This window comes from Peromyscus leucopus, chromosome 4 (assembly GCF_004664715.2).
Source record: "Peromyscus leucopus breed LL Stock chromosome 4, UCI_PerLeu_2.1, whole genome shotgun sequence".
Taxonomy (NCBI): Eukaryota; Metazoa; Chordata; class Mammalia; order Rodentia; family Cricetidae; genus Peromyscus; species Peromyscus leucopus.
The window spans coordinates 122,378,542-122,405,185 of NC_051066.1; the positions used below are offsets into that span (position 1 = coordinate 122,378,542).

Sequence of the window (26,644 nt, forward strand, 5' to 3'; positions counted from 1 at the left end):
TTTTGGGGGGTGGGAGGTGGGGTGGGAAATGACAATAAAACCTATCTTCCAGACCTATCTGGGGATGAAGAGGTCATATAGGATGACCATATGTCTCTTTTGAAGTGGACGAAGAAAACTGAAGTCTTTGTTAAACTAGAACAGACTCGGCCAGAGAGACGGCTGAGAGGATGAAGTGTTTGGTGAGCTGACTGGTGCCGTGAACATGCTTCCCAGAGCCTGAGTAGGGTGAAGGAGAGAACCGACTCCACACGGCTGTCCCCTGACCTCCACATGCGGACCATGACATCCGTGTATCCGCACATCTCACACACAGGCAATAATAATAATAATAAATAAAAAGTTAAATGCTGAAACTAAATAGGAATCCAGTGTGGTGGTGCAGACTGTGATCCCAGGATTCAGGAGACTGAGGCAGGCAGATCACAAGTTCAAGGTCAACCTAAGCTACAAAGCAAGACCTTGTCTCAAAAAGTAAAACAAACAACTGGAGGGGGGAAAAACATGCTGCTTCATGCTACATGTTCGCAATCCCAGGATTTGGGAGGGAGAGGCAGGAGCTCAAGGAGTTCATGGTCACCCTTCACTACATAGCCTAGAGGAAAATCCTTGTTCAAGCCACATACACAGATCTTCTTGTGTTTTTTTTTCTTGAGTTCTTGAACTCCAAATTTGTAGCCGGACCTCCAGGCCATGGTGTCCTTCCTTTCCTCCTCATCTGCCATCTCTCCCAGAATCCTGCCAAGGGGGGTCAGTGAGTCCCTGAGCTGGGGCAAGGCAGGTTCTCCCAGTATCTGAGCCAGAGGAATAAAGTACCTCTGGCCTCTCCTGGAATGACTCCTTAGAAAGGTGGTTCCGTTACTTTTGTAGTAAATGTCTGACTAGACAGGAAAAAAAAGCACTGCATTTTATTCCATGAACTTAACAGAGAGATTAACTTAGCTGTCCCTTCCTACAAAGATATCTTAGCCTTAAATATTCGGGATTTTCAGACCTTGACACCGTAATAGGAGCCAGGATGACAAAGTGGACCCCCTCTCCTCCATGAACGTTAAGTCCAGGCCTTCCTGCCTAGGCATGCTGCTGCGGCTGCCATTCTGAAGTATCATGGATGTGGTCCTGTCACGGTTGCTAGTGCGTTCACTCCTGCCTTAGAGTACCAGAGACAAGGCAGTCACTGTTTCCAGAAGTTCTTATCTTAAATTCCCTCCCCCAGGTCTTGGTTTTCATCACCTCATCCCTTCCTCTCCACCTTGTGGTCAGCACTAAAGTCCCCCACCCCCACCCCACCCCATCCTCTGGGAAGCTTGCTTCAAAGACAGCTGCCACTGAGCAGGAGAGTGACTTCCTGTTCCTTCTTGCCCAAGGTCATCTTTGGGACTGTTTCCTGGGACCACGCCCTCCTACCCGAGTCTGTAATCTTAGTGAGGGAGGTATGTTGGCATTCCTTGGAAACTGCTACAGTTGTATTCTGTGCAGTCTTTCTTTTAAATACAGATTCACCCAGAATTCCAATCAGTCACCATCATTTGCCATTTGAAGGTGGGACAACTCACCCTTCATCTACCACGTGTTGGATCAAGTGTGAATGCTGAACCTTTCTTGTCTGTTAAATAAGATGAGCTGGAAAGCATACCATGGCTAGGATCCTTTAGCATACAACTGGCCTCAGAGGAGATCCTCCAATTGCCTACCTTATAGTGGCCTCACACACATACAGATTGCAAAGCAGTACCTGGTGCCTTTGTTACATCTAGGACACTCTCCCTCCAAAGACTCAGAATTGTAAAGTGCCGAGTCCTAGGATTGCATTGATGAAATTCACCAAAGCCTCCATCTTGTCAAGAAGATGTTACAGTAACGGCACATGGACCTCACATAACCGGAGTCTTCCTCACCTCCTCCATACAGGGCCAAGGAGTCCTGTGCCTGGAGGACCCCAACCATGTCCTTTGTCTGTCTACTGGCAAAGGTAGGCAGCTGTTACCAAAGCCTAGAATGTTCTGCCCCTTCCTGTTCCTTACTCACGCATCTCCCAGTTCATCTGAAATACACCGAGCCACGGCTTCTCTTCCCTGGCTTGGAAAACCTTCCTTTCCCTTCTACCTGCAGATCAGGGACAGTCTGTGACTGTCTCGGACTCTCACCGTACTTTACCTCTCTCTGTCTCTCTCCTGCTCTCTTCATTTCATTTCTGACCTGATTAACCCTTGGGGTGTGAGAATTATACAATGGATGAGCTCCATCTCCAATGTCAGGAAGGCCTAAGATCTGAAATCAGAAACAAAGTCAGCCACACACTCTAAAGACCCTAAGAGCCACCATAAACTCTCACCCCCTTTAGGAATCTGTGTTTTGTCTGCCTGACGTCCACCTTTCTCTAGACAGCACAGTAAACAAGGGATTTCATGCAGCGGCACCTATATGCAGGCGTGTCTGTCGTTTGACGCTTAACTGTCAGTTGTACAGCTTTGGTTACACTGAAGATAATGTAGGGTTTGGTGGACTGCACTGGAAACCCAAAATCAGATCTAATAATGTTGAGCATGATTGCGTTTCATAGCCCACCTAAAGACTAAGTCTTCATACAGTGCCAACTGGTGAAGTTTGTACTGGGGCAGCGAGATTGGTGCCTTGAGGGCAAGTGGTCAACTGTCAAAGGCCCCAAGATATAACACTGAAAGTGCATTTGAAAACCATCTGCATTTAAAGAAAAAAAAAAGGAGAGGGCATGCAAGAACAGAGGGCAATTTCCTACTGAAAATGAACACCTAGAGAAAGGTTCCATAGTGCAGCCACACAGGCACTTGGCCACCGTGGCCTTGATTTCAAGGGGACAGGCCACCTCTCAGGCTGACAGCAGAACCTGACTGCAGTGATGTGGGATGGTCTTTCTGTATGCTGTGAATATGTGTTGCTCCTGTTGGTTAATAAATAAAGCTGTTTTGGCCTGTGGTAAGGCAGGATAAGAGCCAGGTGGGAAATTCAAACAAAGAGACAGGGAGAAAAAAGGTGGAGTCAGGAGAGCCACTGAGAGCCACTGGGAAAATGATATAATGGGACACAGGTAAAGCCACGAGACATGTGACAATATATAGAGTTATAGAAATGGGTTAGCTTAAGATGTAATAGCTAGCTAACAATAAGCCTGAGCCATAGACCAAACAGTTTGTTATTATTATAAACCTCTGTATATTTATTTGGGACCAAGTGGCTGCGGGACACGGGAAAACTTCTGGCTACGTTTGATGCCCAATGTGGGCGTTGTTCGGCATAGACCTAAGAAGGCTTGGGAAAGATGAAAATTCACAGAGGAGGAACCACACTGGGCTTCCTAGCCTCACCATCTCATGCCAGCAACAGCACAGGAACTCATCTCCTGACAGCTGCCTCCAAAATGGAGCTGGCCTCCAGCTGCCATGAACTAAGTGGCATGGGGGGCTCCCACAGTCTCTCCCACAGGCCACGATACAGAGAGGCTTCTCCCAGCCACTGATGCTGCCTGCAGGCTTGAGAACACAGCTGCACACTACTTAATACTACTACCCGGAGTTGAAGCAATAAACATGGCTCCCGCCAATACCTCTACCATGGAACTAGACACTTGGGAACAAAAAAAAAATGGAGCAGAGTTAGCCACCACCTTGGTCCTACATAGAGAGTCTGGATACTATATATTATTATGTTGTCTTTGGGATTTTTAACTACAGAGAGACATTTGATTATGGGAGCTGCTAAGCTAAACCAACATATATATTTTAAAGGTATCTTGACTTCAAAATGGGGGTCTAAGGATATGTTACTTTGGAAAAGAGCTTTTTTTTTCCCACAAAAAGCTATGGATTCCTTCCAGGTTAATATGGTTCCATCAAGGAAGACCCCCTGAGAGGTCTCCAGTGAGATCAATGGCCCAGATGATCCAATGTCCACAACAACTTCAAGGCAACTGGCTGAAATGATACAGCCTCACAGACTACTATAGCCAAAATTTAACCATAATTATAAATTTTCTTAGGGTTCCTCAAGATAACCAGCACACACCAAGCAGCAGAAAATAATATAGAAAACAATGTCCAAATTTCCAAAATATTATTTACAAATGTTTGTTTTTATTTTAAAGGGGTTGCTTATAATCTTATCAATCTCTTTGTAAAGAAAAAAGGGGAATATGATATAGAAATGATTTTTAAAAAGATAGATTATTGGGTGTGCTTTAATCCAAAAAACAATTGTTGGTCTCAAAATACTTTACAGTGATATGGATTTTAGTTTATTAATACAGGTTCAGAGTCAACTTTGTTATTATATATATTATAACAAATAACAAATATATATGTATATATATGTTTCTCCTCTTGTTTGGGATATTATGCTTATGCAGTTCATTTGAAATTATAATCTGCAATTAATAAATACAGATTAATAATTAATTAATTATAATTAATTATCTATAATAATCAAACGTATAGTCAATTAAATTTTCTAAATATACAAAAATATATTCCAGAGTGATTTCTTACAGCAACAAGAATGACAGGGAAGACTTGAATGGCTATGAAAGGAGAGTATGAAGTCCTAAGTGGATGTGTGCTGTTGACATGGACGCGACCATGTCAAGGATACCAACCCTTCAGACCCTTGGGAACTGGCAAAGCTTTTCTCCTGGTGAAGTTCAGAGGAAACTGGCAAAGCCTTCTCTGTGGTGGTATTGTGTTCCCCAAAATATTGTGTACTCTTAATAAATTTATCTGGGGTCAGAGAACAGACAGCCACTAGATACAAAGGCTAGAAAATGGTGGCACTCACACCTTTAATCTAGCATTCCAGAGATAGAAATCCCTCTGGATCTCTGTGAGTTCAACGCCACATTGGAAACAGCCAAGCATGGTGACACGCCTTTAATCCCAGAAAGCCAACCTTTAATCCCAGGGAGTGGTGGTAGAAAGCAGAAAGGTATATAAGGCGTGAGGACCAGAAACTAGAAGCATTTGGCTGGTTCAGTTCAGCTGAGATTCATTCCGGATGAGGACTCAGAGGCCTCCAGTCTGAGGAGACAAGACCAGCTGAGGATCCGGTGAGGTGAGATAGCTGTGACTTGTTCTGTCTCTCTGATCTACCAGCATGGACCACAATAACTCGCCTCGGGTTTGATTTTATTAATAAGAACTTTTAAGATTCCTGCTACACTTCTCTAGTCCAGTAACCAGTGTTTACTAACAATTGGCCAGTGTATGCAAAACTCGAAACTCCAGCTCCTCCTCCAGGATGCCTTCAGCCTGACACTGCTTCCCTACACTGACCCCTGAGGACAGCTTGCTCCCTTCTCTGTTGTACAGAATCAACACTCTGAGTGAGGTTCAAGGTGGTTATGTAGTTGGTACTGCTGGATCAAGGTGAGCATACCCCACTCAGTCTGATCCCAGCTTCTCTGTACACATGTCTGTGTGTGTGTGTGTGTGTGTGTGTGTGTGTGTTTCTTCCTCCCCTCACCGCCTCCATCAGGTTGAGTCCCAGCTTCATGCATCATGGAGCCAATGAGGAAGTCTGTAAAAGTGCTGGTGTTGTAGCTGGCATGTTGGAGTCACAAGATAAACAAACTGAATCGGAAACTTCTTTGCAAAGTAAAAGTGAGAAACGATGGAGAAAGAACTCCCAGTTTCAGGAAAACAGTGGAAAGAAAAATCTCCCATGGAATAGACGTATCAAAGGCAACAGATTGGACTGTCGAAGACAACAGACTGACTTCGTTATGTCAGGCTGTTAGCATGACTCCTCTTCGCGGAGTGCTGTGCTACAGTCTGTACTATAGTCTGATTTATTTCCAAACAAATTATAATGAGATTTGCATATGCTTTATGAGTTATGAGAAAATATAATCAGATGAAAAGTATTTGAATGAATACTTTTAGATGAAACTGTGTAAGCAGCCATTAAATGTGACTGTTGTGGTTCGTGCCTCTCCCTCCCTGTGTTTTCAGAATGCACCTCCCTGCTCTTTTGGCCTTAGGTGTGGCTGTGGGCCATGGAACGCTGTGAGTGTTATGTAAGCAGAGGCGTGAAGTGTATTTAAGTAGTTGTGTCCTTGCGTTTTGTCATAAATAGAATGTGCCTCAGGGAGTTGTCCATTCAGAGATGACAAAACACGTGTTGGGCAAACTCATACCCAACCGCAATGCAGAACCATATCAGTAAACTGCAGCTCTCCACAGATGTGTGCTAATGCACAGCATGCTCATTTAAGCTGTCTGGCACTGACTTTGGGGTGGCTTGTTATACAGCATTGTTGCAATAGGTGACGGTTAGGAAACTAAAGTCTCGAGCTGCCCTTCTTCACTGGGCCTGTAGCAAAAAGTTCGCAGTGAAATTGCTCTCAGCTAGCATGGCAGAGAATAGGAAACACCAAATTGTGGGGTCTGTACGGCATACACACTTGCGTTTCTTCAGCTGAAAATGGGCATGCTTTAGAGTGAAGAGTAGGAGGACTCAAACCCTGACAGTTCTAGGTTCACACCTTGTCCCCTGGCAGGCCTGTTCTTGGTTGTGCTGGACAGCCAAGATTGCAGGGGCCAGGAGCTTCAGGACTTTAAACAAAATGTTGGCTCTGTCAGCCAAGGAACTGCTGATCTGAAGAAGCTTCTCCCCCATAAGAAGCCCCCTGGCCAAGGTGAGTGAGGATCACACACACACACACACACACACACACACACACACACACACTGCTGGCTTGGCATCCCGAGGCAGAGGAGCAGGCACATAGGAGGATTTTCTAGATGTGGGCTCTCCCAGAGAGGCCATCTGGAAGCCCTTGGAGCTTATCTTTTTCCTAAATAAGCCATCACACACATCTTTTTAAATTTTGGACTGGAAGCAAGTTTTGATGGTGTTCTTTGCCATACAGAAGCTTTACAGTTTCGTGAGGTCCCATTTATTAATGTTCTTAGTGTCTGTGCTATCAGTGGTCTGTTCGGAAAGTCTTTTCCTGTGCCACCATGCTGATATATCGTGTGCCCTAATATACTTGCCTGAGGATCAGAGGACAGAGCCAGCCACTAGATTAGACATAGAGGTCAGGCAGTGGTGGCACACACCTTTAATCCTAGTACACATGCTTTTAATCCCAGGAAGTGATGTCTGTGCAGAGAAAAGTCTATAAGATATGAGGAAACTCACTCTCTTTAGACTGAAGATTTCATAGAGATAAGAACTAGTGGCTGGCTGATCTGCTTCTCTGATCCTCAGGCAAGTTTATTAGGGAATACAATATATCACCACATACCACTTTCAGTGTACCTGGTTTTGTGTTGAGGTCCCTGAGTTATTTGGAGCTAAGTTTTGTGCAAGGTGATAAGTATGAATCTATTTGCATTCATCTATAAGCAGCCATCCAATTTGACCAGCACCATTTGCTAAAGATGCTATGTTTTTTCCAGTGTCTATTTCTGGTTTCTTTATGAAAAATCAGGTGTCCAAAGCAGCAGGATACAGAATGTAAAAGATTTTTACCATTTATGCATCTGATAGAGGGCTAACATCTAAAATATGTAAACTCGAAGAAATTGGACATCAAGAAAACAAATAAACCAATTTTAAAATGGGGTATAGCTCTAAACAGAATTCTCAAAGAGGAAATTCAAAAGTCTGAGAAGCACTTAAAGAAATGTTCAGCATCCTTAGTCATCAGGGAAATGCAAATCAAAATGACTGAGATTTCATCATCTTAAACCAGTTAGAATGACCAAGATCAATTAAAAAAAATGACATCTCATGCTGGGGAAGATGTGGAGTTAGTGAACACTCCTCCATTGCTGGTGGGAGTGCAAACTTGTATAGGTGCTATGGAAATCAGTGTGACAGTTCCTCAGGAAGATGTAAATTGATCTACCTCAAGATCCAGCTATGGCACTATTGGACATATAACAAAAGGATACCTCCTCCTACTACGTAGACACCTACTTATCTATGTTCATTGCTGCCCTATTCATAATAGCCAGAAATTAGAAACAAGCCATCAATGCATGAATGGATGAAGAAAATGTGGTACCTTTACACAGTGGAATATTCAGCCATTAAAAAAAATGAAATCCTGAAATTCACAGGTAAATGGATGGGACTAGAAAAAAAATCATCTTGAGTGAGAATACCCAGACCCAGAAAGACAAATATGCTATATATTTGCTTATATGTGGATGTTAGCTGTTGAGTCATTGTTGAACAAGCTACAATCCATAGAACCACAGAGGATTAGATAGAGAATAAGGGACTAGGGAGGAGGGATGGATCTCCCTAGGAAGGGGAGATGGAATAGTTAGGGATGGACAAGGGGAGGGTACTGTAAAGGGAGGATCAAATGGGAGGGGGAGGGGAGAGGGGGTTCAAAGGAGGGAATATGGAGAGGGACATGATATTTAAAACTAAGGGCCATTTGAGGGGTCATCTGGAAATCTGATGTAGTAGAAGCCTCCTAAATTTTATACATATATGAATGCAATCTAAATGAAATTGCCAAATAATGAGGGAGACAGAGCCCCAACTGGACAATCACCAAATGAAGTTTCCAGTACTGGAAGCTACTTCTACCCAAATTGTTTGCCAAAGGGGCCCCATGGGAACCCCCAAACAACCTAGGCCATTGTTGAGGTTGTTCTCCACAAACTGATGGTAAGGCCCTATTGCTGAAGACAACACCTAAATAACTCATCGACGTCAAGCTGGTGTCTGCCTAGAGCCTTTAGCCCTATGGTCTAGTGTTCGTGGTACTGGAAGGTGCTCTGCATACTACCAGAGGAGAAAAGTAAACACCAACCCAGCCACAAACCTTTCAGTCTACAGTGGTAACCTGCCTGCAAGATATGCGGGTGTAATAGTGGCACACAGCTCGTGGGAGTAAAACCAACCAATATCTGATTTGATTTAAGGCCCACTCCATGAGATGGAACCTATCCCAACACTGCTGGGTGGCCAAGATCCTAAGACTGGATAGGCGAGGAACTTAGGGAAAAACGAAATACTATTGTTCTGCTGAAGCAATAAAATGACTACTAATGACAGTCTTCTATACCCATAGATCAGTGCCTTGCTTAGCCATTATCAGAGAAGCTTCCTCCTACAGCAGATAGGAACAAATATAGAGAGCTACAGCCAGAAAATATGCAGAGTATGAGAATCCTTGTCATACTCAGCCCTAAAAAGAATGTCTCCAATAGAATCCCTCCCCTTAGGACTCAGGGAACTCCATAGAAAAAGAACTGGAAAAGTTGTAAGAGCCAGAGAGGGTGGAGGATACCAAGGAAAGAAGTCTTTCTAAACACAACAGGACTGATGTACAATGAACTCACAGAGACTGAGGTAGCATGCACAGGGCCAGCACAGGTCTCTTCCAGATGGGGTCCTGGAGCTGAAAGGAGAAGTGGACTTGTCACCCCATCCCTAACCCAAAAGCTATCTCCAATTGATAACCACTTGCAAATGAAAATTTAGTTTTCTCCAAGGGGGTCTCGCTAAAGAAACAAAGCACTCTGAAGGGCAGGTCCCATGCCCAGCTGTCGATTACCAATACAAAATGAACTCAGTGGCATCTTTGGAGGCTCTTTGTCTCATAATATTGAGCTAAGGCCTTTTTTTTTTTTTTTTTTTTTTTTTAAGAAAAAAATCTTTACAGGTTCTTTGATTATGTATTATGGCTTCCAGTTTTATGTTTTTATGGGATTCCTGCGTGTGCAAACGTGTGTCTCTGTATCTATATGTGTTTCTCATGCTTTTTATTTGGCTCTTCTTCCTCCATTTTTTTTTCTGTGCTATTGGAATTTGTTTGTTTTTATTTTTATTTTATTGTTATTTTTTAGTTACCTGGTTATTGTCTAATGAGAGACAGAAAGCTGTGAATTTGGATGGAAGGAGAGAGGATGAGGAGCTTGGAAAAGTTGGGGAGAGGAGAAACCATAATCAAAGTATATTGTATGAAAAAAATCTATTTTCAATAAAAGGAAAGAAAAAAGAAAGCAAGTTTTGCATAATTTATTCAACCCAATTGAATAAATACACTTGTTTAGTTTGCCTTATGAAATTTCTTTTCATACCATTGTATGAATCAGAAGAAAAAAACAAGAGAGATTCAATGAGTGTAGACTTTATGATAAAATTCTTATAGCAGATTTGAGAAAAACAAGTCTACAGGCATTTATTTCTTTGTAAGAAAAAAAGGTTAAAGAAAAAAAATACCAACTCAATGTCAAAAACAGTGGAAGCTACACTCAATATATAGTGCCACTGATGTTAAAACTGGCAAATAATAACATTTGTAATTATTTCTGAGAAATGTGAACAACTGAGATTGACTGCTTCTCTTAGAATGCTCTCCTACAGGGAATTCTTTCAAGCTTATTTTATGATTTTATATTTGCTGAGCAAAATAATACCCTTCCATCCCTCTAGCTAGGTCTTGACACATTAAATTCTAAAACCAGCAATTTGAATCTTTATAAAATTACACATTGAAAGCAGAATGTTACAACTATTAGTTCTCAAAAACAAGGGGAATACCTTGAAATCAACCCAGGTCAACATTTACATATTAAAACTCTCTGTCACACCCATATGGGAACATGCTTTTTGCCAGTGTCCTTTCCTGGCTCATGAGAAGTTGTATGCATGGCAGACTTCAGCAATTTTGTTTCTTTAATAAGTGTAGCAAATAGGGAACAAAAACAAGATAAAAGGTTTTATTCTAGACCATTTCCTCCAGCATAATTTCAACTTTCAAATTATAGGAACATAAATGAATGTCCTACTTCTGTGTTAGAAGTACTTGACTACTTTGTGGGATGTTTTGTGCCAATTCTTTACTAAATTATCTTGGTCGTCGTTGCTAGGTAACACCACTGGCTTCCTGCAGCTGAAAAATGAAAGGGTTAGAGGGAGCAATTCGGCATTATTAGCATTTGACTAATAAGTTTTTTTTTTTTTTAATTGTATGTCTTAGCATTTCCCTCTCTTTCTAGGGAAGGTCATTGTCTATGGGAATACAATTGACGCTTACACAACGGTGGAGACACTCCTGCACATTGGCGTAAAGGGGAACTGCATCTACTTCGTGTATCCCCCAACTGAATCCAACATAACCTGTATCAACAACTATGTGATAGAGACGGCCGTGAAAGATGCGCTCGGTGCCGCCGGTGTGACTATCTATCAGGACGCGCTGTTGGCTCAGTGGAACGATGGCCAGGACCCAGATCCTATCCACAGTGCCTGCTTCACTACTTCCACCAAGCCTTTCAGACTGGAGTGTTCGGTAAGCCCATCCCTGTGAACCGCGCTCACTGTCCGCTCAGCGATTCGGGACTCCGAAAGATTTCTGCGGAGCACTTACAGCTGTAGATTTGGGGCATGTTTTCAAACTGTTCAGGTTGTCCTTCACCAGAAGCAAGAAGTATCTACCAACATGGTGACTTAATAAAACAATTTATTATTATCACTATTTATTGCTCCTGTTTGGGGTTTTGCCTGGGCCAACTAGGCAGTTCCCACAGGAGATTTCTTACAAAGCTGAATTAAGACAGAGGACAGACGGAATCATCTAGAAGGCACATTTACTTTTCTGGGAATTGATGCTGGGTCAACTTCAGCAGAGATTTTTTAGCCCTTTCTTGAGCCTGGGCAGCACAGTGATAGTTCTAAGAGCAAATGGAATGGTAGCTGGGGTGTCCCTTGGAGCAGGCCTCAGGAGCCAGTCAACATTTCTGCTACCACCATGTTTTCCTACAGGCAAGTCAGTTCTGCCCACTGCACATCAAAAAGGAGAGAAATAACCTCACTGAGTGAAGGCCACCCTGAAGGGGCTAAAATGCCAGGTGCTGGAAAGGTGTCCCTATTCTGCTTTCCTATAACATACCCCAGCAAGGATACAGTGGGAACCCAGGCCCATGGGCAACACCAGACTTCAGATCACAGCTCATGGGTATGGCCAGGAGGCTCCTGAAAATGGCCTGACACAGAGATTCCTCTGACCAGGGAGCTGCTGCAGCTAGCTGAACACTGACCAGTCCAGGGCCCATGCACTCCACAAGCTTGGATCCCTCATGACCTGAGATAACCTGGTGGGAACTGCCGGTAGGGGAGTTTCATGTGCACGATTCCCTTTTCCTTTGTCCCTAGAGCCACTGCCACTGCCCAGCCAGCTTTTGGTCACAGCTGCACTCCTCTCATTGGAGCAGATGTGCTGATCAAAAGCCTTGCATAGCTCTCTGGGCCTGGTCTCCTTTCTACCATATCGACCCAAGAACCCAGCTCAGATAACATTCACCCCTTCATGGAGGGTATGTCCTGGGCACAGTGAGGTCTAGGGTCCTTAGAAATTGTCCAATCTGTTATTTACTGCATTCATTCATGTATTCACTCCACATGTATTTATGGGACGCCAAATAGGTCCCAGACTTTGTCTTGTTGCTTAAGGATCTAGCAGTAAGAAAGAAAAAAAAAATCTTATTTTGAAACATATTGTCTACACTTACACAGTATGCTCATCTAAAATGGGGGAAAGTGAAACTGTTTGAACCTCAAATTTCTACCCCCAACCATGACCCTAGAAGATTGTAAGGTCTTCCTAGGGAACCTCAGGAGACTGACTTAATTTTATTTGTTAGTATGTTCTAGGGTTATTTTGAAAGATGCTGGTCTATCATTTTGTTACCACTGTAGGGTTTAGATATTTGAGCTCTGCTCACCTTGTGAAATGATTTAGGTGGTGTTCATTCCTTCTGCATTGTCTTAAAAGGCTGGTGTGAGGTTGGTGTTACTTCTTTAAATGTTGAGAAAATGAGCCAATGAAGCTATCAGGGTATGGAACATATAGTACAGGAAAGGTTTTGATAACAAATTCAATTTCTCAACCAGATGTAAGGCTATTTGGATTTTCCATTTCTTTTATGTCAATTTTGGCAGATTATATTGTTTAAATAATGTATTTGTTTCATTTAAGTTGGTCAAAATTCGTGGCATTAGGCTGGGGAGATGGCTTGGTTAGTAAGATATTTGCCATGTAAGCATAAAGGCCTGAGTTTGGATTCCCAGCACACATGTAAATGACTGAATGTAGTGTTGCATACCTGTAATCACAGTGCTGGGCACATTGAGACGGACAGATCCTTGGAACTCAATGAAAATAAAATGTTGTCATTGATTTTCTTGATGGTAGCCATTCTTACTGGAGTGAGATAGCATCTCAAAGCAGTTTTACTTTGCATTTCCCTGTTGCCTAAAGATGTTGAAGACATTTTCAAGTATTTATTGGTAATTTCTATTTCTTCAAGAGCTGACTATACAGATTGTCAACACATTCTTAGCCATGTTTAGCTTTTCAGTCTTTGGGCTAGGTGAGTTCTTCTGCTTTCCATCTCCACACTCCCCAAATCATACCCCATGGGGTGACCAATTTTTTTTTTATCCAGGTAGATGTCTCCCAGTGTACTGAGACTATAAAACCCAACCATACCGCTGAGATCAGTATTGACATGGGACCCATCTTTATACTTTCAAGACCTTTTGGGTTTTAGTCAGTCTGATGGAAGCACACAGCTGTGGGAATCAAGTACCCTTGGGAGGTTTAGAGTCCTCAGTCTCTGGAAGAGTGAATTCTAGATAGGTGGCTGCAGAGCTTGATACACTCACTAGTTTCAGTCCCAGAGCTATCAAACTGCAGGGTATTCTCGGTTAATTTAATCTATTCTTGACCACTGAGGGTGGGGTGTCTCTCCTGTGCACTTGCCAGACTGAGGAGAACCTCCTGCCTTCATCTAGTCAGGGTCCATCCCTCCTGCTGTCCACAGCTGCCTCTCTGAGCCTCCCTCACCCGGTGACTGTGGCAGCAAAATTGAGATTCCCTGATGTATAGTTGTCCTGTCAGACCCATGGGTAGCTCAGTTAACAACAGTTTGTCTTTCAAGACAGCGTTCACCACACTGAGTCAGACAATGTTATAAATCGAGACTTGCCCTACTAACTGGCACATGTACCAGAAAGATGGCTGTTTTCCCAAACCAGTGACTGGTTTGAGCTTGGGGTGGCTGTGAGTCTTTCCTGAGACCAGGCTATCTTCCACTGGGCCTCTCTTCCATCTCCCCACAGCAGGGAACTGTGGGCCAAGGCTATTACACTATGGTTACCCTCTGCATCCCATTTTATTGTTATTGTTTTTCTGCCTTTTCCAAGTACACTTTCACTTACATTGTGGATATCCAAGATCCACCCTTGGTTCCTCTCTTCAGAATAGGGACTTAAAAAAAAAATTCTGATTCTGCTTTGCCATCCATCTTATCTGAAGTCTCCCACCTCATATATTTCTGACACTGATGAATTGTGTTCAGTCCCCATGCCTCTCTGTCTCACTCTGCCTCTCTGTCTCTCTCAGTCTAAAATGGAGACCTCTCGATTTTATTGATTTTTTTTCAAAGATAAAAATCAAAGCTTACTTCTCAATAAAGACAGCTTGTTTTCTCTTACCCTGGTTTTGTTCTCAAGGATGGTTCTCTTCCTTTTGTTTGTATTGGATCTACTTGTCCTCTTTCCTGACTCTGTAAGGAACAGTCTTAAGTCATTGACAGCAGTTTTTTTTTTTAAGCCCTAAGTTTTCCTCCATGTTTTAGCTGCCTCTCAAAATTTTAATATATTGATTTTTTACTAGCACTTTGGTCAAAATGTTGTCTGCCTACCTTATGATTCTTCATTGACCCAGGACAATGTATTTGGTTTCCACATATTTCAAGGTTTCCTACATATCGTATTTTTATTGATTTCCAATTCAATGCTGTTGTTTACTATTAACCAATCCTTTAAGAATTATTGGGATGTGTTTTATGTCTAAGTAAATCTAGAATTTTGTCTACTTACAAAGAATGAGTATTCATAATGATTGAACACAATGTTTCTGTAAATAATAATTAGTTCTGTGTGGTTGATATTGCTGCTGGATTTTCTTTACTGATATTTCACCAATGCTTTGGATCTAAATACAAGAATTGCTGGGAGCAACATATTAAAATCTCTAATTATCTTAGGACTTTCTATTTTTCTCTTTAATTATGTCAAACTTTCTTTTCCTTTATTTGCTCTGCTGTTAAGCCCATGAATAGTTATAATTTTGATATCTACCTTGTGAGTTGTGGCCTTATCATTATGGAATATACTGCTGTATTTCTTGATAGTATTCCTTATCTTCAGATCCACCTTATTTATATTAATATGGCCATTTTATCCTTCTTGATTTATTACTAGCACTGTATGTCTTCAAATTTACTTAATTTTGTCTTTACATCTAAAGCATATTTTTTCTAAGTATCCTAAAAATATAAGTATCTTGTGACTGCCTAACAAACATAGCAGCCTAAAACAACATTCATTTATGGGCTCAGAGTTCACTCTCAGCTCCTAGAGGCCATCTTCATTCCTAACCACATGACCCCTTTCTTTATAAGACTCAAAATAGAGAATCAAGAATCAAAACCTTCAAGTCAAATTCACCACACTTTGACTCTTCTACAGGAAAAACCTAGCTACTTTTAGAAGATCACTTGATTAGGTCAGACTCACTGAGCATGAGCTCTCTTTCTTAAAGTCAAATATTATCACTTTCTCATACTCAGAGTTCATCCTAGTACTCAGAGGGATAGGTGGGGACCTTAGCAGCTACCTTAGAATTCTGGCTATCACCTGCTTTGTTACCCTTTCTGTCTGCATTTTAATTGAAGTAGTTAACCATTAATATTTAATGCAATTGCTAATGTAGTTATATTTAGGCCTGCCATGTGAGTTGTGGCCTTATCATTATGTATTATTTTCTGTCTGCTCTTATCATATAAATTATTTTCTGTCTGTTCTTCACCCCCATGTTTCCTGTACTTCTTTTCCACCTTGTCTGTTTCCTCTTGCATTTATTTTTGAATATTCTAATTCAAATGGCTTTTGAGCTACATCTTATTCAGTTTTTTAAATGATTTATCTATGAATGTATAAGCAGTCTTTCACCTCAATACAGTTAGTATTGCACCATTTTATAAAATATATTTAAAAAAAACTTGCAACAATACAGAACCTTCTTCCTATATACTAGACATCTATTTTGTTACATTCAGTCTGTATATTACATCTATGCACACTGAAAATAAAACAAGACCATGTTAGAATTTTTGTTTTAAACAAATATTTATACACTTGTATAGAGAGACATTATGACCATAGCAACTCTTATAACATTTAATTAGGTAGCTCACAGTTCAGAGGTTCAGTTCATTATCATCATGGTGGGACGCGGCAGCATGCAGGCAGACTGAGTTCTACATCCTGTGCAGGCAACAGGAAATGGTCTGTCTCACTGGACATGGCTGGAACATATATGAGACCTCAAAGCCTGCCTCCTCAGTGACTCACTTTCTCCTACAAGACCAAACTTATTCTAACAAGGCCACACCTCCTAAGAGTGCCACTCCACCACAATTCATGTGTGTGTGTGTGTGTGTGTGTGTGTGTGTGTAGAGAGAGAGGGGGGAGGATAAGAGAGGGAGAGAGAGAGGAGAAAGAGTCTTTTTTTTTTCTTTTTGGTTTTTTGAAACAGGGTTTCTCTGTGTAACAGCCCTGGCTGTCCTGAAACTCACCAGGCTGGCCTCAAACTCACAGAGATCTACCTGCCTCCACCTCATGAGTGCTGGGATTAAAGGTGAGTGCCACCATGCCTGGCTGAGAAAGAGCCTTATATAACTTAGTCTGGCCTCCATTTCTCTGTGTAGCTGAGAATGACCTTGAACTCCTGACCTTTCTGCCTCCACCTCTCAAGTGCTAGGATTACAGGCCTGAGCCTCCATTCTTGGTTTTTGTGGTGCTGAGAACCAAGCCCAGGGATCTTTACAATCTAGGCAAGCGCTCTGCCAACTGAGTTCTATCCCTTCCCCCAGCCTCGTGAATGTATTTGATGTATATCCAGACATTTTTCTCTTGTTTGTGGCTCCTTGTTTCTGAAAATGCACCCTTCCCCTCACCTAAGCAACTTCTGTTGTAATTTGTGTACGGTTGGTCTGTTGGCAGTAAATGCTTCCAGTTTTCCTCTACTGGAAAACATGCTTAGTTTGCCTTCATTCTTAAGTAATGTTTTTACTTGATATAGAATTTGGGGTTCACCCTGCATGGGACCACACTAGGCCCTCTTCATGTGGGTGACAGATGTGTGGCTTGATGTGTTTGTGGGTTCCCTGGCAATGGGACCAGGATTTACCCGGGTTCACGAACTGGCTTTTTAGACCCCATTCCCTATGGGTGACGCCTTACTCAACCTTGATGCAGGGGGGCGGGGCTAGGTCCGGCCCCAACATGGTATGCCAGCCTGTGTTGACTACCCAAGGGAGGCCTTACTTTCTATGAGGAGGGGATGAGGGTGGGGCGGGGGGAACTAGGGGAGGAGCGGGAGAAGGGGAGAGAGAGGGAACAGGGGTTGGTATGTAAAAAGAATAAAAAAAAGTTAAAGAATTTGGGGCCCACAGGTCCCTCTCCAACTTTGAATCTGTCTCTTAGGATGTTTTGATATTGTTGCATTTTTATTTAAAAGTTAGTTAACATTGAAGACATTGCTCCCCTTCGGATCTAACGCATTGTTTCCTTTGTATGGCTTCAGGATTTTCTCTTTGTCCTTGATGTCCAGAAGTTTGATGCAGTTGATTTGTGCTTATTGTGTTTTAATTTCTTATCTTAACTGTGGTTCACCAAGTTTCTTGAGTCTATAAATCCATGGCTTTCACTAAATTTTAGCAAATTCCTGCCCGTTATCTGGCCCCATTCTTCTGTTAGGCCTTAATTATGCCCCCAATTACATATCATGTTTCCTGAAGCTTTAAAACCATGCTTATTTGTTTTTATAGAATTTTCTCTCTTTGTTCTTATAACCAAAAAAATCTGTTGATATTACTTCAGAATTTACCAATTCTTTCTTTTATTAGAACACAGAATGCATATAACCCACCCTCTTTTAAAAGCTTCCAAATATGGGAAATTAGCCCTGTGCTGGTCATTGCTTCGATGTTTTATGGTCATACACAATCTCCCCGACTTTAAATAGTGGTCGGGCCCTTTGTGGCAGTCCTTCTGTTTTGACTCGAGTTTATAGTTACTATTGGTGGAAGATCCAGTCTCAAGGCATTGTGCCACCATCCCAGGAGAAGAACTTCCTTGAAAACTGGAGAAAAGAACAAACCAACAGTGGGTATGGTAACACTAGACCTGGAGGGGAGGTAGAGTCAGGAAGACCACTGACGCTCACTGGCTAGCTGGCCTCGCCTACTCCGTGAGTTCTAGATCAGTCAAAGGCCCTGTCTCAAAATGGTGGATGTCTACAAGTAGGTAACTTCTGAGGCTGACCTCCACACACATGCACACACATGCATACACACATATACACAAAAATAAATAAATATAGATTTGAAAAAGCAAACAAACAAACAGAAATTGGTGTTTTACCCTACATCAAAGATTTCCCATTTCTCCCTTATAGCCTTGCCTCTTGGGTTCCTGGCAGGTGTGGGGTCTGCAGCCAATCTAAACCCCAGTTAGTAGCTCTCAAGAAAATCTTCCCTGTTTGTCGGTATCCATCTGCTCAATTACATGGTAACCTCCATATTTGATGTTTTTCAACACAAGACCCCCGTGGCCTTGGCAAGTATCTAGCAGGGAAATATCTCTCTGAGAACTCAGATGAATGAGGTTTATCAAGTCCCTGCGAGATTTGCTGATTCACTTCTCAATGTGGAACCACTACCATGAAAATACAACAGCAGCCAAAGTTATGAATGCTCTAGAGCAGTGTGAATAACAGCACCACAGATACACTTCAGAGCTAAAAATAAAAAATAAAATAAAATAGCAGTCTTTGTTCAATGGGTTACTTAACAAAAACTAACAACATTTAGAAAAAGAAGTTGTCTTAGTTAGGGTTTGTATTGCTGTGAAGAGACACCGTGACCACAGCAACTCTTATAAAGAAAACATTTAATTGAGGTGGCGGCTTACAGTTTCAGAGGCTCAGTCCATTACCATCATGATCGGGAGCATGGCAGCATGCAGGCAGACATGGTGCTGGCTGCTTTGTGATCAGAAGGCAACAGGAAATTGACCGAAACACTGGGCAGTGTATTGAGCAAAAGAGACCTCAAAGTCTACCCCCACAGTGACACACTTCCTCCAACAAGGCCACACCTGTCACAACAAAGCCACTCCCTATGAGCTTGTAAGGGCCATTACATTCAAACTACCACAGAAACTAACAGGTAGAAGAACTTTCGTGGAGAATTTTGAAAAATGTCAAAGGTTTAAGAAGTCAAGGACACTATTTTTAGGTATAATTTCAGTTTGTCAAATATCTTTCTCTACTCTTTGTTTTTTAGTTTTTGAGAAAGGGTTTCTTTATGTAGCCTTGGCTGTCCTAGAACTAGCTCTGTAGACCAGGCTGGCCCCCAAGTCACACAGATCTGTCTCCCTCTGCCTCCCAAGTGCTGGGATTAAAGGTATACACCACCACTACCAGGCCTCGATTTTTATTTAGGTAGAAGTCTAGTTTATCTAAAGTGGGGAAAGAGAAGGAGATAATGAAAGGTGTGTGGGAAGACAAGGCTCAGAGTCAGAGAGAGCAACTCAAAGAAGTGAGCGTCCCCATGGTTCCTGGCCATGCCATTGCCTGCTGGCCCAGGGAAGGAAGCAACAGGGCAAGAGCCAGTGTGGTAGACATAGTATGCATGGCTCTAACTCCCTAGGACATCCTTCAATGATGTCACTCGGCTTATAGCCTGACAAGATGGCTTAGAGAGTGGAGGCATCTGCCACCAAGGCTAATGACCTATGTGTGGTTCTCACTTTATAGATGAGCTCACATTATAGATGAACTCACGTTATAGATGAGCAAACTGACTCCCACAAGCTGTCCTCTGACTTCCACAGGCAGGCTATAGAATGCATATACTCAAGCATACCTACACATACCATAAATAAATAAGATGTGATTAAATTTTGTTAATATTGTTGGATTTTAAAACTCATGAGTGGAACCCTCTGAAGATTCGATCTTCATGATCCCCAGCAAGGAACACAAAAAGGAATAACAGATTATCTTCATTACTCTTCTATTACTGTGAAGAGACATCATGACCAAGGAAACTTACAAAAGGCAGCATTTAACTGGGGCTTGTTTACAGTTTCAAAAAGTTAGAGTCCATAGCAGCAGGCAAGCAGGCAGGCAGGCAGGCATGGTGCTGGAGCAGTAGGTGAGAGCTTACATCTGATCTACAAGCAGGGAGCAAAGAGAGAGAGATAGCTAGGAATATTGAGGACTTTTCAAATCCCCCGCCCCAGTGACATACCTCCTCCAACAAGGTCACACCTCCTAATCCTTCCCAAACAGTTCCATCAAACATATGAGCCTGTGGGGGCCATCCTCACTCAAACCACCATATACATTAATGATGTGATTTTTTTTCATGTTATAGGTATTCTTCAGCTTCTACAAGAAGAATGTGGATTATGAAACATTTAAAGCCTTTAATGATGCATGCCTTGTCTATGATGGCCGACTTGTGATTGACACCACCTTCCACACCAATGACATAGCCATCAGAGCTGCTGGCTCCCTCACTAAATTCTCTAACCGATATTACTCAAATGAATGGACTCATAGCAACTTCAGTTCAAAAGAAATAGGCTTTCAGCTGGCAGCAGCTATGCTCAGTCTCTTTGACCCAACCCTGGAGCCTGTGACTGAACCACCAGCTGACCTTGACCGGCTCATCCCCATGTACAAGGGAGCTAAGATCCAAGGTATGTGGAAGACTCCTTTTCTCTCATTTGATGAGGCTACCGATCAGAGCAGCCAGTCATGTTTCTTTTAAATATAGCTCCTTGGTCTTTAGTGGACTGTCCTAGAGGGAGAGTAGGATCCTGTCTTTTTTCTTTGGTACTGCAACCTGAGAGGTCAGCTACCAGGACTGCACCCAGGGTTGCAAATAGAATGCCTTCAGAGTAGCAGGACTAGGAATAATTTTTATTTATCTGAAGAAATAGAAACTGATGATCATGCTTTTTATTTCTCTCAAGTTCTCTTCTACCTCTTTTCTTTGTTCTGCCTCCCCTTATATATCATCCCAGTGAAAAGCAACAAAAAACTACATTTGAGGGTCATAGCACATTCCTTGAGCAAACTATAAGAAGCAGAACCATTTACATAGGTGGGAACATGGTGTGTGGCACTTTCCTGGGCAATGGCATTGAAAGCATCCCAAACCTAAAAATATTTTTTTATCTTTCTTGTAACTCCAGATCACAAGGAAGGGAACTTGTAACTCTTTATTCAAGGCTGTGAAGCCAGACCATCCTCTGAAGCCCTGGCTAATTGTGAAACTTTCCCCACAGTAGCTGGACATAAAACTATTTCTCTTGGTTAATTGACTAATTATTATTTGGGACCTAAACAATAAAGTTAGTTAGCTGATCCTTGAGTCTTGTATTAAAAAAATCTGAGGTTAGAAGTTCATGCAGAGAGTTAATTGCTTGAGGAATTTGTATAGAGTGTTAGTCATTGGTCTGTGTTATCAACCAGACTTTTAGCAAGTAGGTAAACTGGCCCCAAAGTCGTTTCATGCCTGACCTTGGTTCCCACAATCAGAGATCTGGCAATATGTCCCTCTGCATTTTCTGTGGTGGTTTATCTTAAGAAGCATTCAGTCTAGTTTGAATTTGCTCTGAGGCCAAAGTCAGCCAATAGTATGTAGCTTATCTTAGAACTGAGGAGAAATTGCTGTTTTCTTTATTTATTTCTTTATTGCTGTTTCAGTCTGAGCTAATGATAAAAAACAGGGTCTTAAGTGTCTTACAGTCCTCGTGGTATAATAGTTCTAGTTATGAAGTATATTCTAGTTATCCTAGTATTTTCTATTTATCAAAATAATACAGCTTAATGAGGAGTCATCTTAAGACAATACACAGATATAAGTGACCATAGGATTGAGATGTAATTATGTAACTTCATGTACACATTACATGAAAATGCACGGTAATAGGGAGATTCTGCAGCTGTTTTTGCACATGTGAATTTACAGACAGAAGCAGCCAGTTTCCAGAGTCTGTAGTCCCATGAGCCTTGCTTGAATGGGGTTCCTTCATCAGAGAATTATTCTTCTGGTGGGTTGACATCTGAATTATCAATTGCCATCTTCTATATTTGTGTCATGGCCTGCAACAGCTTGCAACACTTTGGCATTCATTGTGAACTGGCAATATCATTATTGTGGACCTTTGCATACTGGGTATATAGACTGGAAAATCATCAATAACTTGCCTAGAGATCTCAGGGCTCGTGAGCATTGGCTTGCCCTGACATCTTACCCTAAATTCCCATTCTCACCATAAGTTCATAGTCGAAGAGACAGGCAGCCTATTTCTTAGCCTTCTCTCTTTAAACATTGATCTATTTTTAATTTTCTGGGTACGGTTGTGCGATCATCATATATATTGTGCACCACATGTATGTAGTGCCTATGGAGGCCTGAAGAGGTCGTGGAATACCATGGAACTGGATTTACAGGCAACTGTTAGTTACCTTATGGGTGCTGGGAACCAAACCCCAGTCCTCTGCAAAGGTAGCAAATGCTCTTTACCATGCGCCATTTTTTCCAGCCTCTGTAGCCTGCTTCATTCATGGATAGGCTCAGCCATTTACAGCCATTTTTACTCTCTAGCCCTCATTGACCCCTAGGAAGAAGATTTCATGTAAGACAATTTTTTGTGTGTGTGTTTATTTTATGCTTAACTTATTTCTGTACCTCAGGCTTTTGTTTCTCCATTTCCTTCTGGGATATCTTTTTCTTCTGTACATCCTCCTCTTCCTGCTTAGAAACAATTTGTTCCTTTTCATTGGTGATCATCTCCATGTGGCAGGGGAGCTTATGGGTAGGTTAATACAACCATGAGCTCTACAAATTCAAAGGCATGTCTTAGGTTGGATATGTTCTTGTTGACTTGGATATGGTCAATGACTAGAGAATCTCATCCAACCCTTTAAGTTAAGCATTACTCTCTGCATCTTTAAGCATGCAAAGCAGGAATTCATCTGTGTTTGGGGACCATCAACCCTTTGTCCAGCCTTACTATTCAGTTTGGGCACATCTACCGACTCTCAACATTATACTGCCAGATTGGAGTACATTGCTCCTTCACGATGACATCCTTCAGATACTTGGTGGCCTTTAGGATTTGCATACCTCTGGTGGCCTGGGTACTTTCATGGGTGTTCCGAAGTGAATGTGAAGATATGAACCTCTTGGTCTGCCTGATCTTATAGGATTTTCAGTGTCAAGAGAGGAGTGAATCATTTTCACAGGTCACCTCAGGCTGACCGTGGAAGTGGAAGACAGGTTATTGGTGTTTTGTGTTGAGAGAAAAAGACAGAGAGAAGGGATATTTTAAAATGAGATTTTTAAATGTTTGTGGACCTTTCCACCAGAAAACCCCACCTGCTTACAGAATTTGATGTTTGATTCTGGGAGGTTCACAGGCTAACCTGTGAAGTACACCTGCATAAGCCCTGACTGTATTTATGAAACCTGATCTAGTAAATTGAACAGCAGACCGAGGAGACCAAAGCCCACATTCCATTACTGCCTTCCTCTCTCTGAGGAGCTGCCTCAGGGAGGTCCTGCTCCTCTCCCCTGGGTCAGAGTTTAGGGAATGACGTCAGGCAGGTAAGAGAATGGAGGAGCCTTAAAGACTAGAGCTTGGTCAGACTCAATATTATCTCCAAAATGTTAAGGACTTTATAATAATGATTTTCTAAAGCATTAAGCAAGGAACTTTGTTAATTTTCCATATAAAATAAGGTTTTTAATGTTTTGGTTATTTGGAGGAGTATGGGAAACAGGATCACCATGGCAACATTCTGGAGCTCTTGGTCTGGTTAGGTAGCAGTGGTTAGAGTACAGGGAGGTATGAGAAATCAACGGGGTGCATCTTTGCACATCTTGCACGGGTAGCTATATTATAGGGTATACTAGTTTCATTGTATTGAACTGATTAAATAAAGTTCAACCACACCAGGGCCTTCCTTGCTAATTGGCCATACTTTAGCTGGAGTTTCATGAGCAGACACATTGTTGGCATCTCTCTTCCTTCTTTGATGAAATATAAACCAACAGATCATTTCTGATGTGGATACTTGCCATTTCCTCTAGGAGGCATTCTTCCTGGGTCTTACTATTATCTGCATATTGCCAAACCTGCCATCCCAAGTCCCTTGGATGTTCAAAGGTCACAGCCTGATTTTGTAAGTATTGATCTTGAGTTTTACTTTACTTCTGGTCATAATATTTGGTTTTTGGGGAAAGTAAAATTTTTGACTCAAAGTCATTGGTTCACACTTTATACTCACACTGTACATGTCAACATTTAAAATGGCCACCAGAGTCTTTGCCCCTCATACCATCATGTGGTCCATTCCCCAAACGAGCAGAGCTGATTGGAAATTGTGGAGATGATAGTATGTGGTTTCCAAAAGTATATCAGCATAATGAAGATACTATAATGTCTACCTTGTCCCTTTGTAGATAATCAGCTGCCATCATGAAAGGTTTCCCAGGCAGCCCTTTGGTGAGGTCTGTATGGTAAAGAATTGAGGATGCCTACATCAGCCGTTTGAGTTACCTGCCCTAGAAGTGGGTCTTCCAGTGCCATTCAAGCCTTCAGAAGACTGTAGCTCCAGCTGAGATCTTGACTGAATGCCTAGGAGACCGTGGGTTCCCAGCTGAGCCACCCCCAATCTCTAACACCCAAAGATCATGAGATAATCAAGTTTAGTGTTGCTTTAATATATGTTTTCTTCAATAGGCTTATTAAAAGTAGTTTTAGTTTTATAACAAACTCAAGAAAAAGTTAGAGTGATTTCCTGGATAATCCTTATTCCCCATCCTTCATGACATATTCACCTGCCCCAACTATCTACATTCCCCACCAAAGTGACCTGGTCATCAGAACTGGTGGGCCTTCATCAGCACATTGTTACCAGCAGATCCCATAGCTTTCATTAGGATCTACTGTAGGTGCTGTACATTCTAGAGGGTTCTTGACAGTGCATCCACCATCATAGTGCCATACAGAATCCTACTAAAACCCCCTCTGTGTCCTTTCCTTATTGTCTTCAAAGTTGTCACATGTATCAGCTACTCTTATTACTGTGACCAAACATCCACCTGTAGATAGCTTATGGAAGGAAGGGTTTATTTGGACCCACAGTTTGAGGATACAGTCCTCAGGACAGGGAAAGCAGGAACTTGAGGCAGTAGTCACAATAATTCACAGTGAGAAAGCAGAGGAGATGTTCATGCTCAGTCGGCTTTCTCCTTTGTATACAGTACAGGGCCCCAGCCCATGGAATGCTGCCACCCATATTTAGGGTGTGTCTTCCTACCTCAGCTAACCTAATCTAGAAGCTCCCTCACAGACATGCTCAGAGCTTTATTTCTGTGCTGATCCTAAATCCCATCAAATTGACAATTAGGGTTAACCATCACATCATATAATTGGGACCACAGCTTGTGGCCTTGCAGATTGGCTTATTTCAGCTGGTAATCTATATTTAAGTTCCTTCAATGTCTTTTCAGGTTATACAGCACGTTTCTTTAAGTGCTAATGATATCCCATTGTCTAGGTGGAACATAGTTTATCCATTTACCTACTGAAGAAGATCAGTAAGCCACCATTGCTAGGTTTTGATATACCATCAGGCTATCGTCATCTGCCTTTGTGACACTGGAACACACGGATTCTTTGGACCAGGAATGGTCACCAGGCCCAACCATTTTCCTCCCCTCCATCAATTACACAGAAAGGCCACCTGGGAGAGGTGGGAGCTGTGGGCGGGGCTTCTCATTAGCTGGTCAATTGAAGACTTCCTCGAGGAAGCTCCTCTGACAGATGGTCCCAGGCTGGGTTCTCATCAAATTGTGACTCCCTTTCTTGTGTATCACATGTGATTCTTCCTCATTGGGGTAGAGCCTCCTTCCCCATATTCTGAATATTTTTGAAGGTTAATGATATGACCAACTTAATGTAAAGATATTTCTCAGATTTTCTTGGAGGGAGGACTAGCCATGTGGTGAGTTCTGGCCAATCAGGTATAAGTAGAATATACTAGAAAAACCCTTCAAAGCTATTAGAAAAGAGAGCATTCAAAATGTCACTAGTCATTGGCCCCTGGCCCCTTGGCATTCAGGAACCCAAGTCCCAGCTCTTCCATTTGCTTCTCATGGGCTTTGAATAAGTCATTCCACTTGTCTTCATTCCTGGAGTTATTATTGATCATTTGTCCAGAGCAAATTATTACTGATCATTTATACTGCTTGGAGCAAAACAAGTGGACACTTAATGGTGCAAATTCTTTTAATTCCTCCTTCCATATAATAATGAACCTTCCTTCTTCTAGGGGAAAAGACAGATATTATATTTTCTTCTTTTTCTTTTAACTTTCTTTGGCCTCTCCCTCTGGGGTTGGGGTGTCTGCTTGTTGTTTTTAGACAGTGTCTTACTGTCTAGCTTAAGGGTTGGCCTCCAACTTGCAAACTCCCACCTCAGGCTCCTG

General features: G+C 42.0%; 1 protein-coding gene across 1 annotated transcript in view; it reads left to right on the top strand.

Annotated features, from left to right (window-relative positions):
• Cfap61 (cilia and flagella associated protein 61) overlaps nt 1-26,644 on the top strand; it is a 297,138-nt gene that overhangs the window by 200,259 nt on the left and 70,235 nt on the right. The window contains 3 exon segments of the mRNA XM_028881858.2: nt 10,998-11,290; nt 20,511-20,838; nt 24,243-24,334. Coding sequence (XP_028737691.1) covers nt 10,998-11,290; nt 20,511-20,838; nt 24,243-24,334 — 713 coding nt within the window.